Raw genomic sequence first — 16,256 nt, forward strand, 5'->3', positions numbered from 1 at the left:
TTATTTAATAAAATCACTGGGGAAGTTACATCAGACCCCATACTAAGCATAGCTTGCTCCAGCCAAGCCGCCTCTGAATTTTTTATCAGAGATATGGTGCTGGCATTAAGAGGATCCCTCAAAAATGATTTATCTGCGCTCAACACACAAGTAAGCTCAGCAATTAACGGCCTGGGTGAGAGAGTCGATCAATTAGAAAACAAAACAGGCGAGATAACAAGCTCTCACAATGAACTCATCGACGCCCACTATAAATTAAAGGAAGAGGTGGAGATGCTGAAAAACAAAATGGCCGACATGGAAGACCGCAATAGGCGCAACAATATTAAGTTCAGAGGGATCCCTGAAGATGTGGGCCCAGAGAAACTTAATAGCTATGCACAAGATATTATTAAAGCGCTATTGCCAAATTCCAAACCAGAAGAAACCATCCTAGATAGGATACATAGGCTCCCCAAGCCCAAAAGCCTACCAGACAACATCCCTAGAGATGTGATAGCCAGAGTGCATTTTTATCATATTAAAGATGAACTGATGCGGGTCTCCAGGAACTTAAGAGAATTCCCGCAACCCTTCATTAACATTAAACTGTTCTCGGACTTTTCACAAGTCACCATGCAAGCCCGGAAAAAACTCTCCCCTATAACAGCAATACTGAGAGACAATAAGATCCTGTACAGGTGGGGCTTTCCAACAAAGCTATATGTAAACAAGGAGGGCTCCCCCAATATCATTACCTCATTCGAAGAAGGCGCATCTCTACTAAAGAAATGGGGCCTTCAAGCACCACAAGAAAATGCTCCCTCCTATGTACCCAGGGACTGGTCACACAAACAAACCTCCAGACCCAAAAGACAGCCACCGGCCCACCGCTAGGGCAACTTGCATAACATTACCTCGGATAGAGGTCCTCGAAAAATTTGAAGGGGTGCCATCCGTCCAGTGGCCGAATCTCAAATAACCCCCTTTCAATGGCCTTTATTTGCAGGGCCATGGCAGGCCCTAAGATCTACAAAGGTCCTTTTTTGTTATATTCTCACGGGAATCCAACCCAACCACTGAGAATCCAAAGCAATACTCCGTTGTTGAACCTTATCCTTTCCCACAACCTACTTCCCACCAAGACCCTGTCAAAAGAACCACAACTCAACAGGTCCTCATTCGACCTAAACAAACCTAACCAGCCAGGAAACACCCGGGGAAACCACAAGACATCACTAGCTCACAACTCCACGCATAAATGGAGTTGAATCTTCTATCAATAAACGCCAGGGGCCTCAACTCCCCCTATAAGAGATCCGCACTATGGAGAGAAGCATTGGCCGCCAGGGCGGACATACTTTGTGTCCAGGAGACCCATTTTGCAAACGACAGGGCCCCCAGCATGACACACCGCAAATTCCCGAAGATTTTTCATGCTAACGCCATCAGGAAAAAAGCAGGAGTACTAGTTGCAGTTAGAGACTCTGTGGACTTCCATCTTATAAAAGAAATAGCAGACGTAGAAGGAAGGTATCTAATTTTGATCTGCAAAATAAGAGACATTCTTATCACTCTGGTAAACATCTACGCCCCAAATTCTAAACAAATTAGTTTCCTGAACAGAGTGATGAGGAAGACCAAGAAAGAGCAGAGAGGTGATCTGATCATATGTGGGGACTTCAATCTTGTTGCAGACGGGACGGTGGACACCAGCTTCTCGGGCAGACGAAGAGGCCCTACCCTATCGCCTTGGATCCAGAAGACAGATATGTATGACTCATTTAGATGTTGCAATGCGGGCTCAAGGGAATACACCTACTATTCATCCTGTCATAGGTCCTTCTCCAGGATCGACATGTTCCTGGTGGACTTTCAAATTCTTAAGAGAGTGCAAAAAGCAAACATAGGCGTAACATCCTGGTCGGATCATGCACCGATCACTTTAAAGCTAAATCTAGGTACCCAGGTTCCCATTTACGGAAACTGGAGAAACAACACATTTTTAATGAAAACCCAAAAATTTCAGGAGAAAATTCACAACGCACTCAAAGAATATTTCGAGCTAAACGACTCCCCAGGAACGTGTCGATTCAATTTATGGAACGCTCATAAATCTGTGATTAGGGGGGTGATGATCCAGCAGGGGTCCATATACAAAAAAGAACAGGGAAAATTACTTAAAGATACCCTTTCAAAACTAGCCACACTAGAAGAGGAGCTCCAAGATTCACCATCCCCTGGTAAACATGATTTGCTAATAGAAACAAGACTAAAAGTTAGAAACATCCTTATAGACAAGCATGAAAAAAATTTGAAACACTTAAGATCCACATACTACATGAGTAACAACAAATTCACGCGAGTAATGGCTAATAGAGTCAAACAAAAAAGGATCAAAACAAAGATTCCCTACATAATAGACCCAGCTTCAGGTAACAAAATATCCAATCCACTAGAAATAGCGGAAATATTTAGGAGGTTCTACGAGTCACTGTATAACCTGGATAGGGAGCCCTCAACTTCGCAACCTACAGAGGAGGAAATAAATCGCTTTCTGTCCTCCATCCAGTTGCCAACTCTTAGCGAGTCCCAACAGGATAAACTAAACGCACCTATTTCCCTACAAGAAGTAGTACAAGTTATAAATAAATCTAAGAGGGATAAGGCCCCGGGACCGGATGGTTTTTCCTCCGAGTACTACAAAACATTCCAAAAACAATTGGCACCCCACATGCATGACATGTTTAACCAAGCTATGCAAAAAGGCTATCTCCCCCAGGAGATGTTGCAAGCAAATATAGTCACACTACCAAAACCAGGCAAGGACACCTCATCCCCTGCCAATTTTAGACCGATATCATTGCTTAACAATGATACCAAATACTACGCAAAAATTCTAGCCCTACGACTTCTTGAGGTGGTCCCAGACCTAATCCATAGCGACCAATCGGGGTTTGTGAGGGGAAGACAGACATCGGACGCCACTAGGAGACTGCTGGACGTGTTGGGGGAGGTGGAGGCCTGTCGGACGCCTTGTCTGCTCCTCACTTTGGACGCGGAGAAGGCGTTCGACAGGATCCACTGGGGTTACGCCTTTTCGGTATTGAGGAGGTTGGGTTTTGGGGGAACATTTTTGGGGGCGATCCAAGCCTTATACGTAAACCCAACAGCAAAAATTCTTATCAATGGAGTTATATCAAACACATTCACGATTACGAACGGAACTAGGCAGGGATGTCCTCTATCCCCCGCCTTGTTTGTATTAACAATGGAACCCCTGGCCGAAGCAATTCGCATGGAGGCCAACATCAGAGGTGTCCCTTTATCCTCCAGACAACATAAGGTGAGCTTATTTGCAGACGATGTCATCTTAATGCTAACATCCCCCATTGAGTCTCTAAGAATAGCCTACGACCTACTACAAAAATTCGGGAAGATTTCATATTACAAAATAAACCCAACAAAATCCAAAATCTTAGCTTTTAACATACACCCAGAACTCCAATCCCAAATTGGGAAGGAATTCCCATTTGCGATGGAATCCAAAGAAATACAATACTTAGGTATATCAGTGACATCGCCGGTGAGGAATATAATGAAATCTAACATCACGTCCTTGTTGGAGGAGATTCAGGGCGACCTCCAGAAATATAGTGGGGCGGAATTCTCCTGGATAGGGAGAATTGTATTATACAAAATGCTAGTTTTGCCAAAAATACTGTATAAGTTCCGCACACTTGCAATTAATTGTCCCTCCAAACTCCTTAAGGAACTACAAAAGCAGATGATGAAGTTCATTTGGGGAGGAAAAAGACCAAGAGTAGCGGCATCTATTATGTACAGCCCTAGAAGACACGGAGGAATGGGAGTCCCCAACTTAACTGCATATTACAATGCAAACATAACCTCCCAACTAAGAGCATGGTGTATACCACAACCAGGGATTAGCTGGCCAAACATAGAGCAAAGCATACTGGGGAAGAAATCCCTTAAAAACCTACTCATGGCGACAAGTTTAAATCCCAATCTCAGACCAACAAAAAACCTTTTGATCAACACAGCATTAACCACATGGAAACTTTTGATACAAAAATCTGGGAAGCACGCCCCTAGGAGATCGGTTCCCCTCCCGATAGACATACTAGAATATTGGTCAAAAAACCTATGCGTACGTACGTGGTCTAATAAAGGCATTAAAATAATTTCAGATTTAATGGAAGGAAATGGAACAACCATGAAACCATTTTTATCCTTACAAAAAGAATTTGGTCTTACAGAGGGGGAGTTCCTAACATACTCCCAAATTCGAGGAATCCTAGCGTCAGCAACTTCTTGGAAATTATATCTACCATCCTATCTATACAGCTTTATTTTCAACCCCCCACCGTATAAATTAAAGCTTAAATACATTTACGAAGTGTTCTGCGGGGAGGCAGACTGCGACCCCAACCTACAAAAGAAAATCCATATTCTGAACTGGGAGAGGGAAATAGGCCAATCCTTTCCGACAGAAAAATGGAACACTGCTCACCAGGGGGCCATGAAAGCATCCTCAAGCGCATCATTGTTAGAGGTCCACAATAAGGTGATAACCAGATGGTATAGAACACCAGTCAGGCTTTCGGACTTCTTCGCAGAAGTGTCTGACAGATGTTGGAGAGGATGCGGAGGCCGTGGTTCGCTCCTCCACATCTTTTGGGGTTGCCCCAATATCCAAACATTATGGAAGGAGTATTTCACTCTTTTCAAAAGAATCACTGGAGTGGGAGTGCCACCCATACCTGAACTGGCAATCCTTCTACTGGGAATAAATGAGATCCCAAGGGAAGTTAGAAAACTGGCGTCGCACAGTCTTCTTTCCATTAAACTATTAATCACAAGGAACTGGGGAACGGCCCATGTACCTTCAATAACTGAGTTAACCCAACTACTCTCCGAACACTGCATTTATGAAAAAATTTTTGCTTACAGAAACAATAAAGTCGAACAGTACGGGGAGATGTGGAAACCCTGGCTGAACCATACCCAACTAAACGACTTCCAACCTCAGTAAACAACATCCTAACCCCCCCGGGCGGTACATGAATCACCAGCATAACAGGATACACTAGGGAAAGTCTAGGTTCAACACATAATAGATAAACTCTGAGTTGTGGTTCAAATCATCTGACAGCACCCCCCCCCCCCAGCCCCCCCCCCCTTTTTCCTACTCCACCCCCCCCCCCTTTTTTTTTTAGCATCTATCTCTAACGTTCTATTATGTTCCAGCCTATTAGTAGATGTAACACAATATCAGAATCAAGAAACAAATGTACACGAACAAAGCTTATAGTATCTGGATTGTTAAACGCAAGGAACTTTATGTCAAAAGAATTGCATATGTTTGAATGTTAAGTCATATTAATATCCAATTAAACTTATTGAATAACAGAAATATGAGGAACTGTGACGATCAATGTGAGACCACATAGTATGGATCCCATTTACCTGTTCCCCAGCTCCCCTAACCTCCCCCCCCCCCCACCCCACATCCCACCCTCCGCTCACCCCCCCCCCTATAGAGTTCAAATATAACAAGTTATTTGTAAACAAGTTTTATTTTCCAGTGCACATACGCATGTTAAGAATATTACAGCTCAAATTGTATTTGTATTTTGTATGTATGCACCATCCTTTTTTTACAATAAAAATCATTGAACACTAAATCAATACATTCTCAGTTGCGAATGTACATTCACTGCTTTTCCATTAAGCTATTAGAGGGCTGCATGACAGTGCCGTGGAATAGGGGAGGAGATCAGAAGGACGAAGAGCAGAGAAAGCTACTATTACAGAGGGCTGGAATTCATTCCGGGTGAAAGTTTTGCTCTGATTAGCAGTGAGAAGGAACAAGCCAGCAGCTACTTAGAGAGGAGGAGACAAAAATAGAGGTAGCTGTGTAGTATTGCGTGGGTGTGGTTATGCTACACAGCCTCTGAAAGAGGAGAGGGACGGGCTTGTACTTGTTCATTAGAGAGACCGGCTGATCAGTACATCCAGTAAAAATTTTAAAAAGGTGTGCAGAGAGGTCCATGTAGTGACCTTACCCACGTATATAGCGGATGTCCCATTGCGTACAGCCTATGAGACACCCACTGCCATAGTGGATCGCATTGCAACATGGTCAGAAGCATGGCACGGTAAGCCTCTACCATAGCCGATTGCCTTAAAAGGAGATCTCAGAGTTCTGGAGCTGAAACAGCAATCTTGAGACTCTACATCAGAGGTGATGTAATCTAGATTGGCTTGCCGATATACTATTTGTATCTTTTGATCTTACCTGTCTTGCATCTTTCTTGATATCTTGGATGTCTTTTTAGATCTTGCACGTAGATCTACTTTTATCACTTTACGTAAACTTGATTAATATTTGGCCAGTGTGTATATGAACCCATTTATTCCTGCCATGGAACTCGCCATAAAGCACATACAGAGTATAGACACAAGTGCGGCATCCATTGTCCCACTGAACCTACTGATGTAACAGAAGATTCCTCTGTACCCATCTCTTATGTAAAACTCACAAGAAGTATAAAATAAGCGACGTGCCCTCCGTATTCATCCATGCAGCTTCATCTTCGACTTTCACTCCTGATCCCTTTGAATGTTGACTTCCCGCAGGATCAATCCCACTTAAAACTATATGGTCTCCATATGATTAATCTGCCTCACACAGTAGACTGTACCTGGAGTAGAGATGTACCAGCAACCCAAGAGGGGTCCCGGCCTGGAGGTTCTTTGATGTATTGTCTCGCTTGTGACCTTTTTCATTATACATGAGCAGAAAGGCGTCATTTTCAGAAGAGCTCAGAGATGCAAGACTTGCAAGGTTAGCCGCTGTAGGAAGGTCCCGTGACTCCAAGCCCCACTGCTCAGCATAGGAAACCTCCAAGTAGAGAGAATGCAATTAATGATGGAATGAGGAGACTCAGTCATTGCAAATCTATTACACAGCATTGCCTAGGATTTACCAGGTACATGAAAGGCCTCATGTTTAGTGCAATTAAAAGGGGTTTCTGAAATTAGGAAAAACAAATAGTCTTTTTAATTTTAACTTCCAGATGTTTAACATTTTTAACCCTCTAAGGCCTCATGTCCACGGGCAAAATAGCATTTTAAATCCGCAGCGGATCACCCGCACGCGGATCCGCACCCCATAGGGATGCATTGACCACCCGCGGGTAGATAAATACTCGCGGATGGTCAATAAAAGTGATTTTAAAAAAATAGAGCATGAAAAAAAATGGACCATGCTCCATTTTCGTACGGGTCTCCCGCGGGGACGGCTCCCGCAGGCTTCTATTGAAGCCTATGGAAACCGTCCGGATCCGCGGGAGACCTAAAATAAGAATTACTTACCCGCAGTGGACCGGGCAGATCTTCTCTTCTTCACGGCCGGATCGTCTTTCTTCGGCCCGGCGGATGTGCCTGGCGCATGCGCGCGGCACGCAGCCGGCGTGCCGAGCACATCCGCCGGCCGAAGAAAGAAGATCCGGCCGTGAAGAAGAGAAGATCTGCCCGGTACGCTGCGGGTAAGTTAATTCTTATTTTAAGTGCTCATGTCCGCGGGGCAGGAGGGACCCGCTACGGAGTCTCCATGGAGATTCCGTAGCGGGCCTGATTTTCCCCGTAGACATGAGGCCTAAGGGGAACGCTCCCCCCCCCCCCTTTCCTCCATTTTTGGTTTCTTCTCCCCACTTTTCAAAAAGTCGTAACTCTCATTTTTCTGTAAACGCAGCCGTTTGAGGACTTAGGGATGAGTTGCATTTGTCATTGGTACTATTTAATGTCCCATATAATGTACTGAAAAACACTAAAAAATTTCTAAAGTGAAGTGAAATGGAAAGAATCCAAAATTTTGGCATCTTTAACCCCTTTCCACTGCAGTGTCGGGGTATATATGAAGAAAGATCGCGGGGCGATCTCTCTTCATACAGCGTGGGCGCCGTCTGTTTCTTACAGCAGACACCAACAGCTCCAATGAGCCGCAACGCTCATCGGTGCTGTTAACTTTTTAAATGCCGTTGTCACTTCTGACAGCAGCATTTAAATCCCCCGAATAATTGTAGGGAGCCGTGGGGTGGCTTGATAGACTGCCTGCCCAGATTGCAGGGAGCCGTGGGGTGGCTGGATTGACTGCCTGCCCAATAGCAGTATGATGTAATGCTATGGCATTACATCATATTGCAGGAGTCAAAGCACTGCAGTTGTGGCCCGTACCAGGTTGTGACCACAGAAAAAAAAAAAAAAGGGAAAAACGAACAATAAATTTTACTAATTATTAAAAAGAATGTTAAAAAAAAAAACAACCTTTTGCCATATTTACAATAAAAGAATCTAAACAATAAAACAAAAATACATATTTGGTATCGCCAAGTCCGTAGAAGTTCGATTCATCAAAGTAGCACTTTATTTACCCCGCACAGTGAACGTCATCCAAGAAAAAAAAAAAAAAAAAAGAACGAACGCCAGAAATGTGCTTCTTCGGTCACCCAGTCTCCAAGAAAAAAAAAAAATGCAATAAAAAGCGACCAAAAAGTGCTATGTACTCCAAAATGCCACCAACGCAAACTACAGGACATCCCGCAAAAATTGAGCCCTCACATAACTATGTCTACAGAAAATAAAAAAGTTATTGCACGCAGCAGATGGCGGCAGAAAATAATTTTAAAAAAAATTAAAAGGTCTTTGAGAAAAATAAAAGTAGTACAGAAAAACAACCCAAAAAAAAAACTACAAAACCTATACAAGTTTGCTAACGTAGCCATCGTACTGACCCATGGAATAAAGTTATCAGGTCATTTTTGTTGCAGTTTGTGCGCCGTAGAAACAAGACGCAGTGAAAGGTTGAGCAAAAAAAAAAAAAAAAGTGCAATTCTGGCATGAATTCTTTTTTCCTATTTGATGACGTGCACTATGTGGGATACATAATGCGCTATTTTCATAGATCAGGCGTTTTTACTATTAATTATAAATATGGAAGAAGGGTGGGTTTTATCAAGCTTGATAAAGACTCCATACGGGGGTCGAAACGTCGCTGACCATGGATGTGAGGATGTCCTGAACAGATCGCTGACCTGTCATTGTCCCTTGTACGACTACTAGGGGTGACCAGCTGTTGTATGCGATTGCCCTGCAGACCATCACACCAGTAGGGGGCAGTGTGCTGCTCCACAGCAAAGGCAGGATTGAGGCGCTTCACCATAGGTCTCCAGACATGAACACATCCGTCGTCATTGCCCAAAATAAAGCGCGATTCATCGCTGAGGACAACTCTGTTTCCCTCCATAGCAGTCCAGTATAGTTGTTCACGACACCACTGCTAACAGAGGCGACTGTGGGTGTCATAGGCAGTACATATAATGGGTGCCGTGAGACCAAGTGTCCTTCAGACAACTGCCTGGAAACGGTTCCGACAAACACAAGGGCTTGCAACAACAGTGCCACCTGTCTCTGGATGGTGGATAACGAAACACCCGTGGGACAATCAGACGATCCTCTGTACTAGTGGTCTGTCGGGGGTCCTGAGCCCGGTCGCCTTGTGTGCCCTCATGCATCTACTGGTCCTAACACCTCCTAACAGTCTGGTCAGAACGGCCCGGTGGGGGACAATTCATCCATACGACCATCCAGCTTCTCACATCGCAATACTGCGCCCCCCCTTGGACTCTGGTAAGGGGGTGAAATCCCTTCTCTGCTTCGCAGAGACGTCTAGTGGTCAACAAGCCCTACAAGAGCGGAAGAAGAGGTCACTACACACAAGGAGCCTCTGAGAGCCTTTTATAGGCCAAGGGTAAACAAGTTTTAGGACCTCAGGTGACAAGACCGTTCATCTAATCACCCCACAACTCTGATCATTTGTATAGCTGCCTGAGATGTAAATACAAAGTAGATTTACTAAAACAGGGGTGTTACAAGTCCTATTAAGCAGAAGGATTTATGACAATAGCCTTACCTGAAGTAACTTTTTGGCCAGTTCAAGAAATTGCACTTTTGATTTCATTTCTTCCAAATGACCTTTAAGCTTGGGTAACAATTCTTTTACATCTGAGCCTACGGAAAAAAAAAATATTAAAAAGTCTGGATGATGAATACAAGGTGTCAAAATACCACATTTTGAGATTGTTTTAATTTAAGGAATAATCTGGCGATGGGACTTTTTCTCCAGTTTTTACTCATCAACTAGATGGTTGAAAACTGATAGATCGGTGGGGGTCTGACCGTGGGGACCTCCACCAATCCCAAGAATGAGGGACCTGTGTCCCTTTATTTCACAGTTCAAGATACTCATTTCTGTAGTGCAGTGGGTGAATGAAGCCGCTGGTCACACATGCACCGCAGGGGATACATTCGCCTCAATGGCGCAAGCAGAGAGCGGAGTGCTGTTTAACCTATTAAAATGAATAGAGCATTGCCGCTCCATTCATTTCAATTGGGCAGACAGAAGTAGCCAAGCAGTATACTCGACTCTGCCTGCTACATTAATTTCAAGGGGCACAGGAAGGTGAAATTCCTTTAATCTGGCATACAGCAACCTATAAAGTAATAATAATAATATAAAGTATAATAATTAACCATTTGTTTCCAGCTGCACTTTGAAGACTTTCCTAATTTTCTTCTGCATCTGGTTATCTTAGATTTAGGTCTATACAATAGTTTTCCTGAAAGCCCCTACAACTGGGTTTTATATAGTTGCCCCTTGTCTGCCCAATAACCCAGAGTATCTGATAATCTGCCCACTGATCTCAGATTAAAGGCTTTCTACCCTGGGCACCCCATGTCCCACAATCCTGTACGTGACGCCATCATTGCAGCGCCATTTACCTTTATTCCTCTTTCCCTTCAGCATCAGGTTCTGGTAAAGTTTTACGGTTTTCCTGTAGTTTTTTGTTTCGATCATCAGCTGCTGTTCAAGTTCCTGCAAAGGGAAATAAAATTACATTTGCAATTTCACATGTATAAAAATACCTCAGTAGAAGGTAAAGGTTCGGCCCCAGCAGAATATTACCGGATTATTTTATTCTCCTTATTTTATGAGATCATGCTAATTTCGCTGTGATGTTCCAGGGACAAATCCCAGAGGACCTAAACCTGGATGCAATTAATTTTTACATCAGCGTGGCACGACTCTATACCACAAGTGGTTTCAGCTGCTGTTGCCGAAGTGTTATATGATGGTGTTAAATATTAACGAGAAGGGGTATTTTTAGGGTGTTGTAAATGACAGGCTGACAAGTCACCTATAACCGAGTACAGCTATATGGAGATGTATTTGAGAATTATAAACTGTGTATATCATCGAATTGGACAATAGTGAGAATCACCACACAGGGCCACTGCATTTGTGAACAGTGGAGGTTCCAGAGGTCCGGACCCAACCAATCAGGTACTTATCTCCAGTCCCTAGTATATGTATGGGCACTTTGGAGGGGTGATCTCAATATATGAACACATCCCTTAGCCACAATCACATTGAATGGCTGTGATTAGTTCATCGAATGCCGCAGTGACTGGCTAAGCCGCGACGCTCGAGAACCAATCAGAGCAATCGCTTGCTGGAGGCGGGGTTTACAAAGCCTGTTACCAGCAAGCGATCTTCTATCGGCGCTGAGAACTGCAAGGAAGCCTGCCGCAACTGCCGAGACTAGCGGGAGAGACCCAGATGGCGTCTGCTAGGTAAGTATTGTTGTTTTTTTTAAATGTAGTGTAGCTAGGGCTTATTTTCGGGGTAGGGCTTATATTTCAAGCCTTCTTAGTTAATAAGAGGGGTCCTTTGTTCAGGAGCCTCATCTCTTGGCCGGAATGGAGAATTGCTACAAAGAGTGTCTTCTGCTCTGGTGGACTGTCCTGTCCTGTATTACACAGAGAAACAATGGATTTGAATAAAAATAGTGTAATGCTTCATTTGCCCTGTAGAGGCGCCACAGGAAAACTACTACCAGGTTTCCCCACAGATTATTTGTGATAAGCGACCTTTATGAAAAGAAACAGGAGAGCTACCATGAGACGGACACAGAAGACCAAAAAGTCCAAAAAGGAGGTGATAAGGGGCAGAAGACAGACAAGAAAAGGTCAATACTTTGTTCAGTAAGGTCTCAAAAATGGCTTCCTATGGTTGTAGAGGTTGTTTCAGAAAAAGAAGTATCTGATCAATCGGATAAGTTATCACCTATCCTGTGCATCGGGGATCCAACTACTAAGATCCTCACCAATCATGATAATGGAGGTCCATAGTGACCCTAAATGAAGTACAAAAAAATCCTGCGTTCCTAGGATCGCTTCTTCAATTGGATTCATCCATAAATAGCTGTATCCCGGCACTTACTTTGAAGGAGGGGGATATGTACAACACAGAAGCCCCCTCCTAGTGATGGTATATCAGGTAAACGTGAATGGTATAAACACGATCCGCTAATCTGTATACAGATGAAGTTAGTTCCCTTGATTGGACAGACACAGATTGCTTGATAAAGGTGTGATTATGCACAGAAACGCATTGCCATAGTTATGTCTGCCAAATAAAGGGCTTCTGTGTTGTACATATCCCCCTCCTTCAAAGTAAGTGCCAGGAGTACCCCTTTATACAGCTATTTATGGATGAAACCAATTGAAGAGGCGATCCTAGGAGCGCAGGATTTTTTTTGTAACTGTTGCTTTATTTCTCATTTATGTGCTGGGGGGAGCCTCAGAGAGGTCCCCCTTAGCCCATGCAGCTCCCCTCTTTTACAAGTGGATATCATTGACATAGGATGGAGCCGATCAAGTATACTTCCAAGACCACAGGTGAGACACCTGGAGACCCCCACTGGGTCCAGGTGTTCACACCAGGTGAGTCTAGACCTCAGAATCTAATCATTTCTGTAATATACTTGCATTAAAAATGTTGTTGCTTTACCACTGTAAATCCCGTTTGAAGCGGCTGCCACTAGGGGTCCCATTCCATCTTCTCTGCAATATACTGCCTGTCATTAATAACAGAGCTTCTGTAGTAACAAGGACACAGGGATTTTTTTTTTAGCAATGAGAATTGGGGGGAGTGGAGCATCTTCACAGATAGCTCCTCAGCAGGCTGACAGATCTGCAGACACTGTGATAATGATCACTACAATCTCTGCCTCTCCTGAGGGTGTGTCTGTGTGCACACATTTGGTTTACTCACCATTTGGCCAGAATGCCTGAATTGTCCTGGGAAATTAGAGGAGTGGCTATTCAGATACTGCTCCCCTACCGATCAGACCATAAACTATGTAATGCAGCATGGGAAATCAGGGCAAGGAAGACAGGACAGTGAACCACTGGCAGAATGCTAGGCTTGCTACATGCCCCCTACATAAAAAGTGGATTGCAAACAGAAAAAAATGGGGAATACCACCTGAAAATCTGAACTTACAGCAGCAAATAAGAGGGTAAGGAGAACCTGGTGTGTTTTAGAAAACTTGGTACACTTTTAATGAGAAATCCAGGAGTAGAAAAAGAAAAAAAATAGGTGCTTTCTTCCAAAAAACACACAATATCTGGCCACAGAATGTGTGGTATTGCAATTCTGCACCATTCCCCTTATTAAGCTAAGCTGTAATACCGGAAAAAAAACAATCCATGCACAGGTGCAGAACTTTTTTTTTTTCCCCAGGTAAAGAACAGCTGTAATGCCTGCCTGCAACTTATCTGCGCTTACGAGAGTGCAAGTCTGAAATCTATCTCTGGTCTCATCACCGACAGTGGACCTGACTCTCCACCATGCTTTACACTACAGCTGTCAGTTTGCAGTGGTACAGTATATAAAGAATCAAAGAATTATGAATTACAAGCCATTAAATAACCAGTGAACAAAGTGGATGAAGGGGACCATTTTAAGTTCACTGGGGTGAAGGGACCCCCTTTACCTAAATCCATATTAGTTGCATGGGCTGCACTAGGATCTATGCGCTGCTGGAGCATAAACCATAAGCACGAGCAGCAGTAGACACACTCACCAGCCTCTTGGCCTCCATACTCTTTGAGCACTTCTCTTTTTGCCGTCCAAGTATAGTTACGTAATGCTGGACATCAGGGTCAAACATCTCCGCCCCGCAGAAGGCGCTGGACCACCCAGGGCTGCACTTGTACACCTCAGACGGGCTTATGGACATGCTCTCACGTTGCTTCACTTCTTCATTTTCTTCACTGAAATCCGGGCTGACACACAGACTGTTACAGTCCTGGAAGGCTCTGTAGGCGCAGTTCTCCTCGCTTCCCGATGGCACTCTAAGGGCCTGTGGCTGCCGATCCTTATCAGTGGTCTGCGCCAGCGAATCAGTCATGTCTGTCTCATCAAATGAAGAGCGACTCTCTACGCCAGACGCCATCTGCGTCTCAAGACCTTTAACGGGAACAAGGAAAGGTCATGTGTGGGAGAAGTCATACTGGGATTTCTTCAGAAGACCAAATGCCATAAAATAACAGAGCTAAGTCACATTATGCGCTTGTCAGGAAGAGGAATTTACGGTTGAGCAACCAAACAAGCGCAAAAAAAAAAACAAAAAACACAACTCGCCGGCGTTCAGATTGCAATGCGAACTATAAATTAGCAGCAATCGATCCTCCTTAATCTACTTCTGTGAGAATTGATATTATTAAAAGGGGTAGTCGCAGATTAGAAGGAATAAAGAATTCTGCTGCCCCCCTAAACAGTGCCACTCCTGTCCACAGGCAGTGTCTGGTATTGCATATCAGCCTTATTCACGTTAAGGGGTTATCTGAGGTTTTTTTTGTTAAAAACTTGTTCCCCATTCAGTAAGATAACTTACTGGTATATGTGCACCTCTGCCCGTTCCCGGCTGTGTCCCAAGCCACTGCTCGGTCCTCGGCACCACTGTTTAAAGGTTGCAGTGCCACCTGTTTATGGAACGTCACAGGCTGTTGCAGCCAATGACAGAGCTTAGGTGGACGTAGCCATTGGTTGCAGAGCCTGCGACGTTCCGGTTGGGGCAGCCTGTAAATAAACAATGGAGCTGAGGACCGAGCAGCGGCGCGGGACACAGCAGGGAGCGGGGAGAGGTGTGTATATGTCGCTGAGTTATTTTACTGCATTGGGAACCCGTTAAAAAAAAAAAAAATAATAATAATAATTTGGAAAACCCCTTTAAGGTTACCCACTCGTTTTGTGACACAATTCTGTCCCAGGACCGGAGAATGGAGGGGGTATATTACCTGCACTTGTATTTATGGACCTACAAGGGTCTTTACGAAGCCAGAACTCATACTGCCCACTTCTACATGTGTTCCGCATAGAATATGGTTATCACGCTTTTAAAGAACACCCCTTGGGTTACAGGTCAGACGCCAGGAGTAGCGGCACGAGACGGAGGCACGAGCGAGCGGGGAGCTGAAGGGGACAGCGGAGCAGCTCAGCAGCCGAAGCAGGTGCGGGGGCAGCGGCAGCCGAAGCAGGTGCGGGGGCAGGAGTGACCAGTGGGACCGGAGCGCAGCAGCCGGCGCCAAGAGGCCACCAGGAGTTCAGCGGAGCAGCTGAGACAGGAGGGCAGAGTGAGCGGCCGCCGGGACAGCGGGTGACGTCACCAGGAGGAGCGGAGGAGCTGAGTATCTACCTCTGTGTGTGTTTGTGAGTTGTGTGTCTTCTGTGTATCTGGTTAGTTGTGTCTTCTGTGTGTGTGTGTCTGGGGGTCTAAGTGTTTGTGAGAGGGGGGAAAAAAAAAAAAAAAAAAAAAAAAAAAATTTTTGACTGCTTGCGCATAAGTGTCAGCGGGTAAGAGGTTGCGTGAGAGAGGCAGCGGGTGAGGGGTTGCAGCAGCGGGTGAGGGGTTGCAGCAGCGGGTGAGGGGTTGCGGCAGCGGGTGAGGGGTTGCGGCAGCGGGTGAGGGGTTGCGGCAGCGGGTGAGGGGTTGCGGCAGCGGGTGAGAGGTTGCGGCAGCGGGTCAGCGGTTGCGGCAGCGGGTCAGCGGTTGCGGCAGCGGGTCAGCGGTTGCGGCAGCGGGTCAGCGGTTGCGGCAGCGGGTCAGCGGTTGCGGCAGCGGGTCAGCGGTTGCGGCAGCGGGTCAGCGGTTGCGGCAGCGGGTCAGCGGTTGCGGCAGCGGGCCAGCGGTTGCGGCAGCGGGTCAGCGGAGTGTGAGCAAGTCTATCTTCACTACTTCCACAAGTAATTGTAGATCCCCATTAGGATGAGCTCCATGCCTGGCAATGTCATCCAGTGTGCTACTTGTGCAATGTATGCGGTCCTTGATCAGCCGATCGAGGGT

General features: G+C 45.1%; 1 protein-coding gene across 1 annotated transcript in view; it reads right to left on the reverse strand.

The window, feature by feature from the left end:
• The window catches only part of KNDC1 (kinase non-catalytic C-lobe domain containing 1), a 122,473-nt gene that overhangs the window by 35,531 nt on the left and 70,686 nt on the right, over positions 1-16,256 (reverse strand). Inside the window, exons 17-20 of the mRNA XM_066601011.1 lie at positions 13,995-14,380; positions 10,846-10,939; positions 9,977-10,074; positions 6,708-6,907 (exon numbers count right to left, since the gene is read on the reverse strand). Of these exons, the coding sequence (XP_066457108.1) occupies positions 6,708-6,907; positions 9,977-10,074; positions 10,846-10,939; positions 13,995-14,380 (778 nt within the window). The remainder of the gene's footprint in view (positions 1-6,707; positions 6,908-9,976; positions 10,075-10,845; positions 10,940-13,994; positions 14,381-16,256) is intronic.

Source organism: Eleutherodactylus coqui, chromosome 4 (assembly GCF_035609145.1).
Source record: "Eleutherodactylus coqui strain aEleCoq1 chromosome 4, aEleCoq1.hap1, whole genome shotgun sequence".
NCBI lineage: Eukaryota > Metazoa > Chordata > Amphibia > Anura > Eleutherodactylidae > Eleutherodactylus > Eleutherodactylus coqui.